At 42.8% G+C, this 21,409-nt stretch overlaps 1 protein-coding gene across 1 annotated transcript in view; it reads right to left on the bottom strand.

The window, feature by feature from the left end:
- Positions 1–2,419: 2,419 nt before the first annotated feature.
- SHQ1 (SHQ1, H/ACA ribonucleoprotein assembly factor) overlaps positions 2,420–21,409 on the bottom strand; it is a 38,749-nt gene continuing 19,759 nt past the window's right edge. Inside the window, exon 12 of the mRNA XM_041425864.1 lies at positions 2,420–3,446. Within this exon, the coding sequence (XP_041281798.1) occupies positions 2,798–3,446 (649 nt within the window). The 3' untranslated portion in view covers positions 2,420–2,797. The remainder of the gene's footprint in view (positions 3,447–21,409) is intronic.

The raw sequence follows: 21,409 nt of genomic DNA, 5'->3' as shown, positions 1-21,409 counted from the left end.
CATCACCAAGTGCGTTTTGGATCTGATATCAGTCAGGTCACCAAAATGAGCATTTGTCAGAGAGGGACTGTTACTTCTCCACAACCTAAGGATACAAAAATAGCCTGGTTTATGGCTACCACAGTACTACAAACCCAGAGCTGTTGTGTCAATGCAAAATCATGCCTCACATGTGCCCACGTAGCACGAAAAAGGGGAGGAACAGATCCACCACAGGCTCAGGGAACACTTGGGTGACTCAGACACCATTTGTTTGTTTGCTGGGAAGGTGTAAATGTCATCCAGTGCTGAAATGCTGAGGAAGGGTCTGCAAGCTCCCACGGGACACTCCCCTGGTGCTCACCCTGCTCCCTGCAGACACCCCGGGCTTGGGGTCCCTCTCTGCTCCCTGTGCCACCACAGTGGCTCCACATCCATTTTCTTCCCCCAGCTTATCTCCCTCCGGCTTTGGAGTGCATTCTTCCTTATCTTGGAGACAAATGGCCTCCACGGAGAGCTCTGAACAGCAGAGCCATTTATCTGCCTGACATGTGTTTCCCTGTTTGTTTTCTGCAGCCTTGAGCCATGGGCTGGGCTGTGACAACGCTCAGCTGTGGCACTGGTGGAGGGTCAGCCGGCCCCTCCACTCAGGGCTCTGAATCAATGCCTTGGCCATATTTATCATTTATTGCAGTAAATCAAGTCTAATCGATGCTTTCTTGTTTTGACGTGCAGCAAAGCCCTTACAAGCTTTTCACAAATCTGTTTGGAATTAAGACAAGCCGGGGGGGAAAAAAAAAGATATTTAATCAATTCAGCTCTAATTTTTGAATTGGGGAAAGAGGAGAACGTGGCACTGTTCCCGTGAGAAAAAGGAATAAAAATCAAAGCCCACTTCTGTTTAGCTCCTTCTGATGGTTTCCAGCATTTCACTTGTTGCTTTTAACACCCTAAAGTACTACAAGAACAAGCATGTCCCTAAGACATCTCCATCCTCTTCCAGCCAACTCCTGCATGCAAAGGCCTCCCTCCCTTCTAAATAAATGTGCCTTCTTAGGAGTTCCTTTTTGTTTGTGTGTTTGTTTTTGGGTTTTTTATTGTTTGTTTTGTTTTCTCAAGTGTTGATACTTCACAGACTCAGTAAGCCTCAGTTTTGGCTAAACAGTATTAAATCAAAAGCATTATTTTCTTTTCGCAGCGTCTCTGTGCTTTCCTTCTGGAGAAGCAAGGCTTCCCTTTCACAGACACTGCTCATCCCGACTCTCCACGTGTGCTGGGTAGTTCAGCCTCAGGCGAAATTCTGATCACCCCACAGGCAAAACTCCACACCCCACCACTACAGAGGTCACATCAAATTGCCATCAGTCAATCCACACCATTCCACACCCCTTATCAGCTCCACAGCCAGAAAACAGAGTTTTACACAGATCTCTCCAGCCCCTGGGCAGCTGCAAAAGTTCCTGAGTTCATCCCTGGAATTTGGGGAGAGCAGGACCATTGCTCTTTTCTTCTGAAGTGCATTTTCCCCCTTCTCTCAGACTTTGGCAGCTCTGGTGTGGATTTTATTGCTGGCATTTAGAAGAATAAGTGCTCCCTGCCACACAGGATGGGAAAGGTTTCTCCCCCAGGGAACAGAACACAGACACTGATTAAAGGAGCAGCAGGTATTTAAGAACATAAAAAATATTGGCAGGTGAGGGCTGCTGCTCTCACTGAGCAGGAGCAGAGCTCACCTGCTGCTTTCCAGCAGGGAACAGCACTGCTGAAGAATAAGTCCTTTAGCTTAGGATTTTTGTACACTTTAATAGAGAAAAGGTTGAAAAGTAATCAAAACTTGCTTCTCCAGAGGAGTGAATCAGATGCTCCTGTTGGCTCTGTGCTCCTGCTGAGCCACACGTGGTGGTCCACGCTTCATCTTCCCAAATCCTTCTGCAGAAATTATCTAACCAAAAAAGCAGATGATTGGGAGCAGCCACCTGAATGCAATAATATAAACTAGCTAACAAACTGCATTAACCTGACTGGATTGTTTGAACATTTTAAAGGCAAAAAAAGGGTTGTTCCTTCACTCTGGTTAACCCTGCTGTGGTGGAACTGAGAGCATCTACAGGAAAACATGAAATAATTGGGATTTCTGTTCTTTAAATAGCACAGAAGTGTCCACATGTAGAAACTGCTCAAAAACAGCATAAAAGAATGAACACATGACAAAACTGCTGAAAGAACTGAGGAAGAACTGCAAAAATATAAACTTATAGAAGTTTATATTTACACATAAATACACAACCACTGGATCTTGTATTGATGGCGTAGAAATTTCCTTTATTTTGTACAAAAAATACAGAATTTATATAATTCAAAATAATTTGCCGTCACTATTTAAACTTTTAAACTTGTAACCATTATTTGAAATGGTTTGCTATGAAGCATTTTAAAATAAGAGTACAATGTCATAAACAAATTTATACAAACACAATGGGGATATTTTTCAAGTAAATCCCAACAGCTAGAGAAAATTAAAATGAGTAATTTCAGTTGTATTTGATCAGGACATCATTCTATCACTGAATAAGCTTAATGAAAACAGTTTCTAGAAGTTTATTGAAATTATACATTTTCACATCAAATATGAGACTGTTGGAGGAAAATAAAAATTAACTGCGAGAGTATCACACAGTCCTATCAATTCTTTTCAAAGCAGTCTTGTCCGCCAACAAAAAAAGAAAAACATTTTTGTGCAGCACAGGACAGCCTTGGGACAGCTCATTCTAGAACAAGCTGTGAGCTCCTGGGTCACACTGTGCTCCTGCACAGTCCTTTAGTCTTCATCTTCATTTGTGCTGCAGAGAAAAAGCAACGGGTTTGGCTTGGGAGACACCTCCAAGAAATTTCCCTTCCCAGCAGCATCTTCTGAAAATCTGTCAGGCTCGGGTACAGGGTTTTCTTCTTGTTCCTGTGAAATGCAGCCTGCAGTAGCCAATCCTTCAGGCTGCTCTGAAAGTCTCAATGCAGACTGCATTTGCATTTCTAATTCTTCCACCAGTTTTCCAGGAGCAGTCGTAGATTGCAAGGAATCCTTTGATTTTCCATCCCCGACCTCCATCGCCAAAGTGTCTGTGCCCTGCCTCAATCCATTACAGTCAATAAGTGGAGCTGTCCTCTCCTCCTGGAGCGTGCCTTGGAAAGAATTTATTTCCCCATCTTCGCTGGTCGAGGACTCCTGCTCATCTGAATCAGAGCCTTCTGTCTCAGATGATGAAGTGCTGCTGGATTCTTCAGAGTCACTTGTCTCCGACTCGGAGCAAAGCAGCTGTTGCTTGGAAACTGTGCCAGCAGCTTTTAACGCCTTCTCTTCCTCCTGTACCAGCACTGCTGCTGCTTCCAGCTCTTCCAGCTCCAGCCCCATGTGGGACTTGCTGAGCGTGGTTTTCTGCAAGGACTCACAGAGTGCAGCCAACTTTTTTGACCTTTAACAAAGAACAAGATATGTTATTGAACCTGACAAGCAGAACTTTCCCATTTGATAACGAGAACACCCATCTTAAACACTTCTTCCATTTGCTTGGTATGCAAACAACTTTCTCCTGCAACTCCTTTTAAAAGTGGATGTCACAGGAGGAAAAACAATCAGAAGGACTCCTAATTACAATTATTTAGGGTAGCTTTTCCCATGAGGTTAGACAATATCCCACTGAAAGGCTTTGAGGATCCCCTGCTGAAAGATCCTGCTGCTGGATGCTTCAGCAGTGCACAGTGAGGGAGGATTCAGAGCAAACCTTTCCAGGTTTGCTGTCTTTAGCTGCACACTCTGAAGCACAGGGCTGGCTGGATGGAGTTTATGTGCAGCAAAATAACTTTGGTTTCCTACCCTCCCAGATATATCTGTGAAATGCATATGAACCAGGAGAACATTCTGATTAGTGATCCAGGCTCCTCCTCTCCCACCCAGCCTGCTCACCCACCATCACAGATGTTCAGTAACTCTGGCTGCAGCTGAACTTCACCCTTCACTTGGAATTCAGCTGAAATATCATTCAGCAGGAGTAGCAGGAGCATTTAGATAAATGCCCCTAATAAAGCAGACACACCACACTGGCTTCAAATCTGTGGTGCAGCCCCATCCATTTCCTGGAGTGTGGGAAGCCAGCACGTGCTCTACCAGAAAAGGGCACCATGGATTTATAAACAGAGACTGAAATTAAGAGAGTGCCTCGGAATGGAGGGGGGTGAGGGCAGAGGGGAAAAGGGGTATAAAAAGCCAAACATACATCCTGTTTCTTGTTGTGGAGTTTTGCCTCAGACTATCAATCAGCTTTTCACCACTTCCTGCAGCAGCAGGTCTGCTATAAATCCTGCAGTAACTGACTGGGTTTCATTTCCTCTGCCAGGGCTGTGAACCTGCAAGGCACCACACACTGACACTGGAGCAAGGAGCTGGGATGTAATACACGGCTCCTGCGAGGCAAAAGTTAAAGTGCTTCTTCTCTCACTTGAATGATTTTAAAGATCTTTATATTCTATTTCCCAGGGGGCATAATTACTCAGTATAACATAGATGCTTCTATTTTTTTTTTTTTTTGCTCCTAAAGGAATTGCATTTTTAAGTGGGGGAAGGGAAATTCAATGCAGCTTCTTACACGTTTTACAGACAGGGCAACATTTAAATGCTTTAGAAACTTGGAATAAAACACACTAGACTTCCTTAGTTCAACCCACCGACCAGGAAACTGTGAAATTATTTTCCCAGAAGTAAAGCAACAGAAAACAATTTATATTTCTAGAATTTTCAAATCTAAAGCTAACAATTAAATGTAACATGATCCTACCAGACTCTGATAAAAAAAAGGGGTACCAATTTTTAAAAACTTATTAGAATAATGTTTTCTTTCTGGCAACTTATTTCCATTTTTTTGTCAAGGACTTGCATTTTTCTTGGAAAGTTCTGGGGGATTTGAGAAATTGCCAAGTTAATTGGGAACAAAGCAAGCATTCTCCCTGCTCCATCAGAAAAGAGAAAGGAAAAGAAGCCAAGTGATGCACTGAGAGGTTCACGGAGCCTTGCAGGTAGGTGGGAACAGAACAAGAGGCTGCAGGGAAATCTGCCCCCTGAGCAGGCTGGGGAGAAGCTGATTTACACCCCAGGTCACAGGAGTTTATATCCCTTTCAGAAAGCATTTTGCTTTGATTTTCCAACAGCTACTTTCCTTCCTTCTAACTGTCTGTGCACGTGCCCCTTCCCCAGGGAGAGCTGCTCAGGCCATGAAGGTTCAGTTCCTTTTCCTCTCCAGGTCCTGCCTGTCCACAGCCACAGGAGCTCCACGGGCTGGCTGTGCCCTGTCACAGAATCCTGTTTTGTCCCTTTTCACGTGGCTCCCTTTCATTCCACTGACACCATGAGAAACTCACCACACACCCTCTGCCACAACAATTTCCCCCCAGTTCCCACTGCCTGTCTCACCCCTGTTTCACTGCTGCCATTATGACAGAAAAGCAATTTTCAAAGTCCTGTTTCTCCCCACACTTCCATTGTATCTGTCAACTTCTGTAAGTATATTCTATAATTCTACTCTATTCTGTAATTCTATATGGTTTTTTTTTTTCTTTTTCCTCTTTTTGCCTATTTTTTCTACCTTTTCATGCCTATTTCCCCTACTCCAGACTCAGTCCTTAAAATCCTCTCCTTTCTTATAATGCAGTTTATATATTAAGATACAGAAATATATCACAGAACTGCACCAAGTATTAAGGAGTTGTATGACATAATGTGCTTTTTTGGCATTAATAAATACTTTGCTGTTCCAGGTTACCTAATGCCAAGTGTTAAGGAAGAAAACACACAGTGATGAACTTGTTTGACTCGACACACATTATGCTACTAAATTCAAAGTGGTCCTGCTGACAGATAAAAGAATCATTTCCCTAAAGCAATTAAGTTGTTTTTTTAGCTCTTGGCCATATCAGGTATTTGCTGTCCCTGCTCACTGCAGGGGGTTGGACTAGATGACCTTTAAAGGTCCCTTCCAACCCCAAATATTCTGACTACAAAAAGTCTCATTTGTTTTCTCAGTAGGTCAAATGTTTCTTCCCAACTTTCTCTCTTCTCATCCAGTCTCCATCAGAATCTACAGAGCTCAACTTTTAAATATGAGACAAACTCAAAACTGTCACCCCTTAACAATTTTATACATAAACCAAAAAATTCTGCTCCCCAACTCTGCAATCTTGTATTTAAAAAAAAACCAAACAACAAAACACCTGAAGAATGGGGCTGTTTCTTTTCTGCCCCTGTACAAGGGACTAAGAGAATTACAATGAGCCATCAGTTCATCTCCTTTAAGGCAATTATCTAATTTGAAGGAGAACCAAGTTTCAGGAGTGCATTTCACATCAGCCTTAAGAAAAGGTGGCAGCATTCCCTGGACAAAAAACAAGGCAAGCAGACTAAAAATCAGCATGGAGATGCTTTCAAAGGGAGGCCGTGGGTCTCTGAGCTGATGGTTTCCTAAGGTGAAAGACAAGCAACAATTCAGGAAAACAAAAATGAAACACCAGAAACAAGATCTTGTGTATGAGACCTGCAGTAAACAGGCCCTGCTGTTTCCAAAACCTTTTGAGTAGTGTTTGAGAGATTAGACAGCAAATACTTTAATTTTTCAAGTATGATTAATGGAATCCATGATTACTTTAAGACATGCTCATTCAGTATGCACATTTGTGGTAATGATATCTTATTATTATGGTAATAGTGTTCTTACATAAACATGCATAATAGGTTTTAAAGGTGCTACACATGATAATTATTAGTTATCACAATGTCAGTTGCTTAAGGAAAATGTTTAATTACAGGTTAAACTGATCAGATGCATGTTTTGTTTAATGCATAGCTTTGAGGAACAGATAAGAGAAGCATCTCGGGGCTTGTCCATGCAGTCTGGAATTAAAATTCCAAGACAGAACTGCAGTAATCCTTGTCTAGGCACAGGAGAGTTTCTTCAGGTGCTAGAAGAAGAAAAAAAATCTTGTTCTACAGATCTTAGATTATAAAGGAGTGAAACTGGGCTGAAAAAGAACAAAGAATCAAAGGAGATTTAACAAATAAAGGGAGATGGATAGAACTCTGAGAAAAATAAAAAGAGGATTATGGCAACAGGAAAGGGAGATCATTAGAGGTTTACAGCAAAGGCCACCTGTGGCAGCATGAAGAGAAGAGCTGGTGATGGCACTGAGTGCAGGACTGGGACACGAGTGACAAGCAGGGTGGGAGCAGAGCAGGACACAACTCCAGGTAAAGCTGAACTCCTACAAGCTCCAGTTCTGCTTTCTGTTCCAGGGAGTACAGAGAGCACAGGATCTGAAGAGCCAAGACAGCTGTTATCTCCAGAACATAGAGCTGTGAGGAAGAAGTCTCACTGCAGACAGACATCAGGGATTTGATTGTTTCCAAGGAAGCTTTCACATAAGCTGGAAAACAAAAAACAACCCAGCCACTGACAGTATAAAACAAATGCAGGACTTGGGAGGGGAGTACATCCAGCCACCAAATCCTCTCATTTTTCCCAAATGATGAAGAAAAAAAAATTATGCTTCTGTATACTATGTCCATCAGTCAGCACTATGTAAGGAAAAAGGTTAAAGAAAGAGTGTTAATAGCTCAGACCTTCCCATCTGCCTGGTACTTCCCTTACATGCAGTACTCTTGTTTTAGCAGTTATGTTAAAAAGACCAAACAACTCAAAGAGAACTTGTAAATATAAAAATCAGCAGTCTGCTCCTCATTCTGAACGATGGTGGTACTGCATACCCAATCATGGCAGGGGAATTACAGATCTAAAACACTCTGCAGATTATTTGCAAACAGGGGAGTCAATGTCACTGCCCAGAGCAGCTGTGGCTGCCCCTGGATCCCTGGAAGTGGCCGAGGCCAGGCTGGACAGGGCTTGGAGCAGCCTGGGACAGTGGAAGGTGTCCCTGGTTGAAAAAGGCTGATCTTGAAGGTCCCTTCCAACCCAAAGCATTCCATGGTTCTATGAAAGATTCACACTGGCAGCACAGCCTCTCAAAGTGCACTCAGTAACATCACACAGCGGAATGGAAAGTGACTTTTCCTGCACAGGCACAAGCTCCAGCTTGCTTTTGTTTTTGTAAACAATAGAAGGATTATTTCTACTGGCTCATCAATTGGGCTTTGCATTCACAGACGTACACAAACATCCCCTGCTCTGAAGTACCCAGTGTAAACAAGGTGTAAGACACGGCACAACCCAGCCAAGTCTCCCCTGCTATCTCCCCTGGCTCATCCCAGCCAAGTGACAGCTCAGAGCTGCCAGGGCACACCAAGCTGCTGCTGCCCCAGCACAGCAGGAAAAGGAACAAGCACAGGACCCTCAGTGTCACAAACACTGACAGCAGCTCTGCTGGCCAGCCTGGTGCTCGAATGGGACCCAACTGATCTTGGAATGAGCTAAAAGCGATGCTGCTCACATGTGGTTAGGGCCCACTCAGCGTGCCAGTGGGAATCAGTGCTCCATGCTGGCAGGGCTGACAAGCCCTGTTTTAGAGTGTGAAGCACTTTACATTAATTATCTTTAAGCCTCGCAGGCAAGATAAACAAGTCTCAGAGGCAGCAGAGCCGTGTCAAGCACGGACGTGCCTGCGGAGGGCGCGGGGCTGTGTCCGGCCCTGCCGCTCCCCGGGATGCATTCAAACATTCCAACACAAACCAGCAGCCTGCTGTGCCACTCTGCAGGGCTGACACATACAGAAAGGGCTGTTATTTAACTTATCTCCACTCAGCAGGAGCTCCGGACACACAGGGTCCATCTCATAGTAAAGCTGCTGCATTAAGCAAAAGGCTTCCTGTCTGCTGCATCACAAGAGCCTTAATTTTATATCTTTCACACACAAGGAGTTACCACATTTAAAGAGAAAGCATCAGGCTATATTTACACCACCTTTCTCCACAAGGCCTGGCAAAACTCAGCAGAGAAAGTTTCACAGACAGCCCCTTTCTTTGATAAAACAGATAAGATACCAAGCAATACAACCAGACCAGTATCCCCACTTTAAATGAGCTCCAAATTACATAGCTGGCAGCACTGCTTACAATTTCCCACAATTATTCATTTAGCCAGAGGCACTGCAAGTATTAAGACAACTCTAGAGTTAATATTATCTCAGACATCACCAGATATTATCCCAGAGTCTCAGCAGTTCAGATACAGAGAGTGTGCAAATTTACTATCTGTGAGACGTTGAAATGTCAGTTACACTATAAGGAAAAATGAAATTTTCTGCCTTGCCACCAAGACTGGTTGAGGACGGGCTGCAATAGGACATCAGTGGTGTTTCTGCAGGGTCTGTCACTAGTGAACACAAGGGCACCTGCAGAGGGACAGGCTCTCCACACCCTTCAGATGGTCTCATTTCCCCCTGCTCACACTGGCTCTTGCTGGATTCCATCCATCACTGTCTTCCAGCCCAAGCCTTATCTGCCCAGACATCAGGGGTACAGAGAGACATTGTTCAACATCCAGATAATGCCAGATGAGTTCCCCATGGAACTCTGTCAGGATCCTGATGTACATTCATATCCCTATGGCAGTAAGTCTACAGCTCAAGTTCTCTCAAAGCACAAAGCTCAACAAGTTACAGCCAAACACAAAAGCAGAAGATAAAGCGAGCTCATACAAGAATGACACAGCTGGCAAAGCACCCAGCTAGTCCATCAAGAACAAAATAAACTGTGCTCTGCTCTAAAATTCAGATGCAGCTTCTATCTAGTCTCAAACAGCTACTGGAGCAACCAAACTGGTGATCTTTGGGGAAAGCTTGAAGCTGGTAACTGAGATCAAACTGGTCACTGATCAGCATATTCTGAGAGCCAGGGGTGCAGGATAAAGCAGAGGAAGGCACATTCAAACAATGGCTGTAACAGAACTTAAACTTCAAGGGTTTAGCCCAAAAGTAGCACAATTCCTTCAGCAAGGTAACTAACAATGAGAAACATCCCTCCACACCTGATGTGCACTTTCAGGCAGCTTGAAAGAAAAAAAAAAAAAGAAAAGATTGAATTCTTATGATACAGAATTGACAGACAATTTGATTTTAATAAAATATTCAAGACATGAAAGAGTCTAGGTTTGATCAGGCCTGACTGGTAAGACACAAGAGCAATAATGATGATGGCATTGAATACTAAAGCAGAATTCATTAATGCAGAAACAGCTCGAGTCAACAGGCACAAAATTGCATAAATGGTCCAACAATGAGGTTAGATCACAAAACCCCTCCAGTTCAGGAAAAGAACCCTTATAAATGGACATTTAGGTGCAATAATAAGAAACTCATCACACTAAAGGCACCATCCATTTTGCCCAAACCACTCTTTAAAAAGTCATGGGTTACAAAAGAACTTGAGCCTCAGAATCTGCCCAGAGACAAGAGACTAAGGCTCAATTACACCTTTTAGAGTGTTTTATAGCATCTCACATACTTCACCATTTATTATTTCACTTTCAAGGTTATTTATAATGAGTACTTCAATTATACACTAGTCAGTGACCTCCAATCATAGTGAAATAGCTTTGAAAAAGCAAGTTCAGGATCAGGGAACAAAAATACTCCAAAGGAAGTTCTGAAGGAAATTCAGAGCAGAAAATAATCTGGGTAAGTATTAATAGTGCCACCCACTTTGCCTGTCATGCACACTGCTGTGTTACAGACCATGACAACAACTCACTTTACACAGTTTTTACTGCTGAAGTAACTTACTACAGACTTTTACCCCAATTCCCCACAAGTTTGGGCAATCTGTGCACAGATTTTATTTCATCCAGATCTGGGAACACAACTATTCCTATCAGGCTAAAACTTAAAGCACAATACTACCATGAAGTTTAAGGCATGAACTGAAAAATACACACAGCACCTGAACCCTTCCATGGCAGCAAAAGGCCCTCACTCAGAAGAGCACAGAAAATATTTTATAATAATCACAAATATGAATAAGTAACATCTACTAAATTTCCTTCCAGCTTTTATTAGCTGGTTAGCTCATCATACTCTACTAGGAGAGCTGAAAGAATCACAGACGAGGTCATACAATTAACAGAGATAAAAACAAACAGAACCATCCAAGAGTTTCATGGGCTCAGTTTATTATACACTTTTATAGTAAGAGGGAGAAGCCATAAATAACTCCATTAAAATATCATTAGCTCTGATCAATGAGTACAGAAGATAATGGAAGAATGTTAGTAAAGGAAAAACAGGATCATTTTCTTCAGAACTCAGGTAACAATTGACCTAAACTTTAACTGATCTTCTACCTTATCTGCAATAAAAGACAGATGAATGTAAACACAACAGCAAAAACAGAACATTTGTTCACAGCAATTAGTCCTGGATTAATCACTGTTTTCATAGGAAAGAAACAAACCACCTCCCCAGCATATCAAAGACTACTTCATTTCTAAACTTCAAGTCAGTACTCAAAAAAGTAAGTGCTGTCAGTCTGCCCAAGATCTTTTGTGCAACTGCAGGTAGGAATTCTTGCTTTCTATCTCTCAAGATGATGGACTCTGATTTTTAGCCTAAATAACCAGGCTTTACACAGTTACAGTGTCCATGTGCACAGTGACTGTTAATCATTTCCCTTCTAACAGCTCCTGGGAACAGCAGGCAACTTCATCAAATTTAAGAGCAACGAGAATTTTGAATTCCTACATACTTCATGAAAAGAAGCAGAGGGATGAATAATGAGCCTCCTGGGACAAGGCTGGCAGGGACACAGCTATTGTAGGGGGCCAGGGCAGGCACCCACCAGCCAGCTGATCCATGCTAATTCCAGCTGTGGATACACCTCGTGCCTGGTGGAGGTGTCAAAGGATGTGGGGAAGGGACAGGAGCACAAGGCTTGGGCTAGGAAGTTTATAGTCTCTTTTCCTCCTTTCCTCACACATACCAGACCAAGCAGAGACTGGAAAAGCATTCCCTGCACAGTAAATCTTCACTGCAAACAGGAAAACCACACTGAAAAATCAGTGCTGGGTTCAAGAAAGTCTGGAAAATGCATCTCCCTGTGAGCAGCATGCCTCCACTTCAAGTGGAGAGGAGCAGAAAAGCTGAAATGCAGCACCAGGAGACTACTCTGGGCATGACAAACCCCTTTCTGTGCAGGTGACCAAACACAGCCCTGCCCCATAAACAACGGCTGATGGGGAGAATCCAGAGGGCTTAAGAGGAACATAAAATGCTTTAATCTTGGAATTCTGGCTTTCAAAGGGCATTACATGGATTCTGAAACCAAGAGAATGATGTACTTACACTGCAATCCAACTGGCAGTCTTGTAAACATGAACTGCTATCTACATAGCTTAAAGTATTACAGTTTGTTAACCATAAATCAAATAGAAAACAGCACCAGCATTTCAATTTAAGTGACTTCTTTTATGTTAATAAGTCTCAATGTTTCAAGTGACTTTCCCCCCTTATTTATTCTGAAATTCCACAGTGCTTCTTTCATAATGAATCTAAATACTGCATGAGCTGAACTTCACATTTATAAATATTTTAAAAAAAGATGAAGCTTTCCAATATAACATCTTACTTTCATTACTTGGTCTTTTTGATAAGTTGAAACCAAACAGCTCATGGATTATAAAAGAAATCAAGTACAGCTTACTTATGTAGATGATATTATGAAAATATTCGTAAGAGAAAACAGACTTGGAATTAATATTGCACTATAAAAAGAAACTGAAGTGTATTTATATGTTTTAAGAATAGTTTAACAGAGCTCTGTTGCCAAAACAGCTCCAGTAAGTTGCAGCCAGTCCAAACATCTAGTAATGGCACAGCTTCCAAAGTCATATATGATAAACACAAATAATGAAAGATGAATAGATAACTCACCACAAAACAGATGCAGAGAGAGATTTTATAAAATGATAGAACTATTGGCTGTGTTACAGAAATGGAACACTGAGCTGTACTAGCCCCATTTCCATGAAGTTTCTTTGCTGCCATTACCTAAAATTTGGTCTTCACCATCACTGCTGGTGATCTAGGAGAAAGCTCATCTCATGCTGCAGATTAGACAATTTGTGTTACAGTATGGGAGTGAAAGGTACTCACACAGCAGGGCAGAAAATGTGAATTTTAGTCTCAGGACAATGCTAGCAAAGTTCTGTATTACAAAAATAACAATGGCAGGGAACAACAGGCTTAAAGGCACAATTACAAACATTACTCCAACATGATCCTACCCCTTCACAATGGATTTATCCACCCAAAAACACAGTGGGGCTGATCAGAGTTTAACTCTTCCACTGCTTCATCGCTGCCACTGACACCCGGAACACCTGAAGGGAAAACTCCACCTGCAGCCCCCTCACTCTCAGTCCATCCTCAACTCACAGTCTGAACAGGAAAAGACACCAAACCCGACCATCTTGCAAGCTGCTGGCAGGAAAGCAGATTTTTGCAAGGGCCTGGAGTGAAGAGCCTGCTCCCAGCTCCCCCCGGCATGCTCGGGCACCTGCTCCCAGCTGCTCTGGGGAACCACTGAACACGGGGAATGGTTTGAAACTGCAGCAGGGCTTGGTTAGGTATAAGAACAGTTTTTAACAATGAGGGTGATAAAACACTGGAGAAGGCTGCCCAGAGCAGCTGTGGCTGCTCCATCCCTGGAAATATTCAAGGCCAGGTTGGAGAGGGCTTGGAGCAACGTGATTGTGCTGAAGATGTCCCAGCTCACTGCAGCAGGGCTGGACTGGATGCCTGTAAAGGTCCCTCCCAACCCAAACTGTTCCATGATCATGCCTCATAGAAAAAAAATATTAAGTTAGCTGCTGAGCAGGTTGGAAACAAAGCAGGAAGATGTTCCCCAGCCTGGAGCTCAGCTTCCCCCTCGGACCAGAGCAGCAAATTCCACCTGCTCAGAAAGACAAGGACTGCACGAGCTCATCCTCCCCCTCATCAAAGCAGAAATGCACTCAGCTGAGCTGTGCTGCCTGAACAGACACGACACAGATCACTGACCCTTCTGCAGGCACACAGGAACTGCCTCCCAACAACTTTGGAAAATCAAAGCAGTAGCCTGAGGGGGGAAAAAATTGGCTTTGTTCTTTGCCTTCTCTGCCCACAGCAAGGTGCATTCAGACACAGCCTGAAGGAAGCTGAGCTATAGAAAAGTGATGGAATAAATAGGAAAAAACAACAGAGGGCAGGAGAGCAAAAACATCAAAGGAAACTGCAGCTAGCAGCTGGAAGGAGAGATTAAATCCCTTGTTAAAAATCCGTGTTTTACAGGGCTTGCTAAAACATACATGAGGGGGAATTTCTGGTATAATACACACCTGTCTATCACCTTTCTGAGCCCTCAGGGCAGTGTTCTGCCTTAAGGCTCTTAGGTCAGAGCACTGTGTTAGTTGGATATTGTTATTTACAAGTGCTCTGTGTGCACCTCCTGCTTTACAGACATGTGAAGTGACAGCTCAGGCCTCAAACAAGATGCAGGACCTAAGGAGAAGCATTGGTAGCAAATAGAAATTGTATCTGTATTAAAAACATGCATCAAAACACTGAAAGAGGAGACACACAGAATGTGCCTACAAATTATTAGTTATTCTTCTTAAATCCAAGAATAAGGTGTAAGAGCAGATAACTTGGGATGAAAATAAATAAATCTGGGGGTTCTACCAACAGTCAATGTACTCTCTAATGAACTGGTGAAGTCCTACCTAAGCTTTAAGGAAAATGATAGCATTTCATGTTTTAGTAGCATAATAAACTGCTCAGAATCTCCAATACTTCCTGCATCAGACCCAGAACTCAGGTTTGAACCGAAAGGTGTTGATGTGAGCTGCGCAATTTTGATAGAAACAAGAAAGACTGTACAGAATTGCCCAACAACACAGGAAGAATGAGTCAACTCCATTACTTTTCACTAGGAAAATGTGAAAATTTATTGCTGTCTGAATTTTTCCTGTTCAAATAGACTGTGTGATTTTTTTTTAAAATACAACTCAATGGCTAAAACCTGAAATCTCTCTCCCATCATACTTACAGACAAGTCCTAATCAACCTTTAATTTTTCTTACCAATGCACTCCTAAGTTTATTTGATGTCTTGACTTAACACAGGTCACTCAGACATTTACATTCATGAAGTATTTCCCCCCTTAATCCTCTCCATTTTTCAACATCTTTTTGAACAAGCACTAGAATCAGTGTTTTAACACAGTCTTACAAATGATGCATTTTAAGGTCATGCCACTTCCTTCTTCTAAATGATACTACTCTGCTTCTTCAGCTGAAGAGCACTCACCCTCTCACCTGGTCAGGTTCAAACAGTTCTCAAGCATGACCCAACCTATTTTTCTGAAGCTGTTGCCCTCAGCTGTCTTTTATTCTCCAATCCATAACTGTGCTCTGTAAGCTTTTACTGATTGTGTCATTTTAGACTCGCTTGTATTAAAATGCACATTGTTCAAATAAGCACTTATGGCCAGTCTGGGGCAGCCTGGGCAATTCATTTTACACCTTTCAATAAATAAGTAACATTTAACACCACGAAAAAAAATCTAACAGGACACATTATGTATTTTCTTACAGATTTTTAAATATGCATTAAATTAATCTCAAAGACCATCTGAAGCAGCCACTCATTATTGGTAAGAGCAGCTGGGACAGCTCAAAGTTAATTCAGCACTCCAGGCCACCAAGGAAGTGAATGGGAAGCAAACCCAGCACAGCACGAGCACTCCAAGCAGGCAGCAAACAGTGCTGCACACTGAGCTGCCTGCCAGCAGCAGCAATGCCAGCTTGTAAAACCTGCTAAGAAGGAATTACAATAATTGGGGATTGTAGTCCTGAGCTACAGTAATTGGGGATTGTAGTCCTGAGCTCTGCAGCAAGAACTCTCAGGACAGTCAGGGCGCAGCCCCAGCTGCCTCACCGTGTTCCAGGTGTGACCACGACCAAGGTTTTGGGCTTTGTCCTTGTACCTGCATGGCTCTCACCAAAGCAGAGCAGCAAAGGAAAGAATAGCCTTCAAATTAAAAATCTTCAAAGTAGGAGGGTTTTTGTTTTGCAGGGAGTGGGGGAAGAGAATTATGTGGCTTTAGTGCATCCCACAATGACATTATCACTAAAAAGCTACAGTCAAAAATATAATCCTCTCACAACAAAACAGATCAAGTTAAGGGGTTTTGTGATGGGGTTGTTACACTACCTGATAAGTGAACACAACTGGCTACTGCAGAACATAAGCTAAAAACACATGCTAATGGCAAAGCTGCTTTTAAAGCAGCACCATGAAAGCCATTTGGCTTTTCTCTGCACCACACACTCTGCAAACTGGAGTTTTTATCAAACCTGAAACCACTGCAGCCTCCACTAAACCAAGGCTGACATGCAATGAAGGTGAAGTCAAACCCAAACCCAGCCAGAGCAGGAACAGCTGCCCATGAGCCTGTAACACAACACCACCAGGGGCATTTTCCCTCACGCCTCAACTGGATGAAGTGCTGTAAACGTGCTGTACAAATCAGATTAATCCCACAGAGCCAAGAGGCAGGATTTTCATCCAGAATATATTACTGCTTATGCCTTTGTTCTTTGGAATCACGGCTGCTGGATCCAGGAGGTTAACAGCTGAAAATTAGCATATTTCTCTAACATTTGAGAATGCTTTAAAGCACCAATTCATTCTTATTATGTGTTAACACATTCCCTCTTCCCCCATCACAAATCAAAAATTTAATACACTAACATTAGCAGTGCACCCTTTGAAAACCTTTTAGGACAGTTTTGTTCCTGAATTCTCCTACCTGAACTCAGTATTTTCACAGCAGAGGTGCTGACACTACAAGGAAAACTTCCTTCACTCCTCATTTTGTAGGACAGTCCTGAGTTTCACAGGTTAATTAATTAATTAAACCCTTCCTAGGAACGTGGAAGTGCCATAAAGGTGAAATAGGACTTCATGAGTATAGGCAGGTTTAGATGGGATATTAGGAACAAATTCTTCCCTGTGAGGGTGGTGAGGCCCTGGCACAGCTGTGGCTGCCCCTGGATCCCTGGCAGTGCCCAAGGCCAGGTTGGACACTGGGGCTGGGAGCAGCCTGGGACAGTGGAAGTTGTTCCTGCCCATGGCAGGAGGTGGAATAGGATGACCTTTAAGGTCCCCTCCAGCACAAACCATTCTATTAATCCATGAATATCAACCCTACAAGCAGCAAAAAGCAAATAACAAAAGACTTTTAAAAGCCTGGCTTGTGTCTTTTCAAGCGTTTTGAGCTTTTCAAAACAGCAAAACACTAAAGAAAACAAAAATGCCAAGAAGAAACAGCTGCAGAAGAGACACAATCAAGATCTTTTCTACACACTTTGAAACATTTTTCAAAGTTTTCCAGATTTTAGCAAATAATAACCAAATCAAATTTATTCAGTTTGCAGATAAATGATCCATTTCACAAATTATTTTAACACACCATTGGAATTTATGTTGAAATTCTATTTACATTCACTGAAAGATCATATTTGACTACAGAAGCTTAGAGATGTTTATATGTTACAAAATATTTCCCCAAATCTAGCAAAAGCCTGAGGTAAAGCCAATGCAATAGACTGAGACTACAATACTTAAATTTGAGTTCTTTACTCCCTTGTGCACTTTAGGATCTGATGTGAGACAGGCAGTAAAAATCCTGTATCTTACAAATCTTTTTTTTCTCAGAGTCCTGGACTCCTTCATGCCTTTGCAGCATCAGGCCAACATTACACTGTATTGATTAAACAGGGGATTCAGAAAACCTGGGGAAAAGAAAAGGGGGCCTGAACAATCACAGTCGATCTCATCACCTCCGTGACATGCTGTGAATGTAATTAATCCTACATTTATTTAGGAGAAATTCACATCCTACACATCAAGCAGCAACTCCCTGCTGGCTTCAGACTGGGTAATTACAGTGTAACAAGGACAAGGCTTCCATTGTAAGGAAGAGATGAAAAGGAAAACAGACCTATGAGGCCAACCCACCTTTCAGGGGCTGTCTCACCTGCAAACCAGAAGAAGCAAATATGACACACTCAGGAGTATGTGATTTTAAATTAGTTAGTACCAATGAAGACAGCAGCTTCTACAGAGACTGTATAAATGCCACCTGGAATCCTGGTTTTCACTTTAAATCAAGGAGTCCATGCTCCAACTGGCACGTTACACCTACAGTCACCAAAATTAGCACCATCACATTTGTCACAGGGTGCAGAGCACGTATTTGTGAAGGATAACAAAGCAAGTTGCAGATACAGTTCCAAAGAACACAGCAAGGCAATTTAACAGCTCAGCTGTCTCAGCTCACAGCTCTCCCTCACTGCACGTGTTGAAGCTACTACAAAATACAACACAAACAATGATCTTTATAATCTTATGTTAAGTTAGAAAGTAGAAAAACATACATGGGATCAAACATTCTCCTGCACACATCATACATATAACCCTATGAGAAAAAAATCAACTGTACAACAGACAGGCTGGATGGACGAGTAACCTGGTCTTGTGGAAGTGTCCCTGCCCATGGCAAAGGGCTGGAACTGGATGATCTTCACAGTCCCTTCCAATCCAACCCATTCTGTGATTCTATACTGAGAGCACCAAACCCTGGAAAACTGCCAGGAACACTCACAGCTTCACCTCCAGTTCAGGAACACAGATAATACTCATTTACCAATATTAAAGCGGTACACGTTTAAAGTAAATATGCATGTCAGTATTAGGTAAAAATACTTTAAATTGCCATGGGCTGGAGCTGTTCCCTGAGCAGGGGTGCAGAACTGCCTGTACTGCCTGCCTGGCCAAGGACTCGAGGAAGCTGTTCAGCCTCCCACCCGTGCCACAGCCAGCAGGCACATGTGTTCAACAGCAGCCAAAAACCCCCATGTGAATAGAGCCTGGCACAAAGGGGAACACAAAACACTGCAGAAAGACATCAGGCCACACAAAGGAACCTCAGCACAGCAAGAGACAGTGGGTAAACTCTTCTGACTTCTCTAAAGGACACAGCTCCTGTGGGGTCACAGACATAGACTAACAGGAGGGAGAAAAAGCTCTCCTGCACCAAATGCACACCTGGACTGCCCTGGTCCCAGCTGCCCATATTGCAGCCATCAACCAACCAGTGGGTTCCCCAAAAACCCTTCTCCTCTCCTTCATCCCCTTCTGCCTCAAGGAAGGTGTGAAAGATGGAGAAAACCCCAGTCTTAGAACAAAAATTCAGTTCTAATTTCACCTCAGAAAGGCTGCCACATGTATCAGAGTGGCTTGTAAAAGCTCGGACCTGAAGAACAAAAGCACGCAAACCAGGCAAATTAAATTTAATTTTATTATGGAAATGAAAGCAATAACAGAAGTGACAGCAGGGTGGATGATAAGCTCACTTAGCAGGGGGATCAAATGAAGTGATGACATGTCATTATGACCTCAGGGGTTAAAGATGCAATTTTCCATCTGGCTGCATCTGGCTTTTCAACAGAAATGTTGACACCACCTGCTGAGATTTACCACAAGCTGCCTTCATAGGTCTTTGTCAAGCTTTTGTTACCCAGGTTAACATTTACTTTTCCCTCCTTTCTGATAAGTTTGGCTGAGCAACATGCTCCATTTCTTCTAAACCTAACAACACTTAAAAGGATTTACATGCCACCTTACACAATGGATGGAATTATTAATAGTCACTTTACTAGCAGCTTGAAGAGAAATACTAAGAACCTAGAAAGCAGGTGAAACTGTCTTTAAGATTGCAAGCAGAGAGATGACATTTTAGCTACATTTGCTAATATCTTCCAGTGTCTAAGACATTTTGGAATCTACTTTTTGCTTAGTAACAGGCACCTGAATAAAGTAATTTTACTGGGAAAAAAAAAAACCTAAAAAAAATCCTTAGAATTCCAGACCCAGCTTGTACTCCCCATCCCCAATTGACTATTAGCCACCTGTATGTGTTTTATTCAGCACCTTCATAATTTCCAGTTCTGGATACACTGTGCTTAAAATAAATCAGCTTTTGCCAGCCCAGTGACACATTCACTTATTCATCTAATTTACCCACAGCCAAACTATGATCTCAAACCAAATTTGTAATCAGCTATTGACACTCTGCTGGCTATAAGGATTTTGTTTCCACATGGCATATTTAAAAGCTAGTACCTACCAGGGGTGTTTCTCTTCATCTGGAATGGGACTGAGTGCTCTCTTTCACTATCCATTATGGTTTTGCTTGTGCCAAACTTTCTTCTAAACCCAGAGATCTGTGCCAGCACAGGTGAGCTGAAGAGCTTGTTTCCAGCTGGTTTTGAAGTGCCCAGATTCAGCACTAAAAAGAACCTACAGTCTGTTTTAACTGTTTAAACAGAGGCCCCAACCTCCACCAGGAGTTTGTTGCTTACAGGGAAAGGAGAAGGAAAACCATCCATGGATTTTGAGATTATCCTCAGCCACAAAAGGACAGGAGGAAATGGAGACAAAGGAAGTAAATAAAGCCTGTATGGAGGAAATAATAGTTAAGAAACGAAACAGGGAAAGTATCCAGACTGACTGGAGATGGAAATAACTTTAACACTGAAAGACCACCACAGTAACATCTATAAACACCTTCCCCTCCCAAAACTCTTCCACCACAACAGCAATTATAGAATCACAGGATGGTTGGGGTGGGAAAGAAACTCAAAGCTCACCCTAATCCACCTCCTTGCCATGGTCAGGGACACCTCCCACTGTCCCAGGCTGCTCCAAGCCCCAGTGTCCAACCTGGCTTTGGGCACTGCCAGGGATCCAGGGGCAGCCACAGCTGCTCTGGGCACCCTGTGCCAGGGCTTCAGAGGGAATTACCAGAGGGATGTCACAACCTTCATCCCTGGAAGGGAAGATGCACCATCCTCCTCTCCAGGTGCCTCTCCTTGGGGAGCTGGGACCCCTTGCTTGAACAGACAAATCACCACCCTGTCAAGGTATGCCCTGAATGACAAGAGAGCTTCGCTGTTCCCTTCAACATAAAGGAACAAAACCAAGTGTTCCCATTCCCTTTGCACTTGCTGAACTTCAAACACTGCTGAACTGCACAGCAATGACTGCAGCATATGCTTAAATGCTGTCCTGATTCAGGCCTAAAAATAGGACTGGGTTCTGCAGCTCCTCTCTCTCTCTCTTGCTCTCCTAATGACAGACAGCCATTGTGCCATGTCACTCTGACAATAAGATAGCTTAATTGCCCTCTTTCCAGCAGCTGTCAGTTCTGCTTAACTGGGACATAATGTGAGAGTCTGGGAGGAAATGTGTTAATCTATCAGTCACTTATAGCTACTGTGCATTTTCCTGGGCTGGATTTAAAGAAAACTGGGTTTATGACTGACTTGCTACTCATTATATTCAT

This window comes from Onychostruthus taczanowskii, unplaced genomic scaffold (genome assembly GCF_017590055.1).
Source record: "Onychostruthus taczanowskii isolate IOZ18803 unplaced genomic scaffold, ASM1759005v1 scaffold9, whole genome shotgun sequence".
Lineage (NCBI taxonomy): Eukaryota > Metazoa > Chordata > Aves > Passeriformes > Passeridae > Onychostruthus > Onychostruthus taczanowskii.
This window is presented reverse-complemented; position numbering and strand designations above follow the sequence as displayed.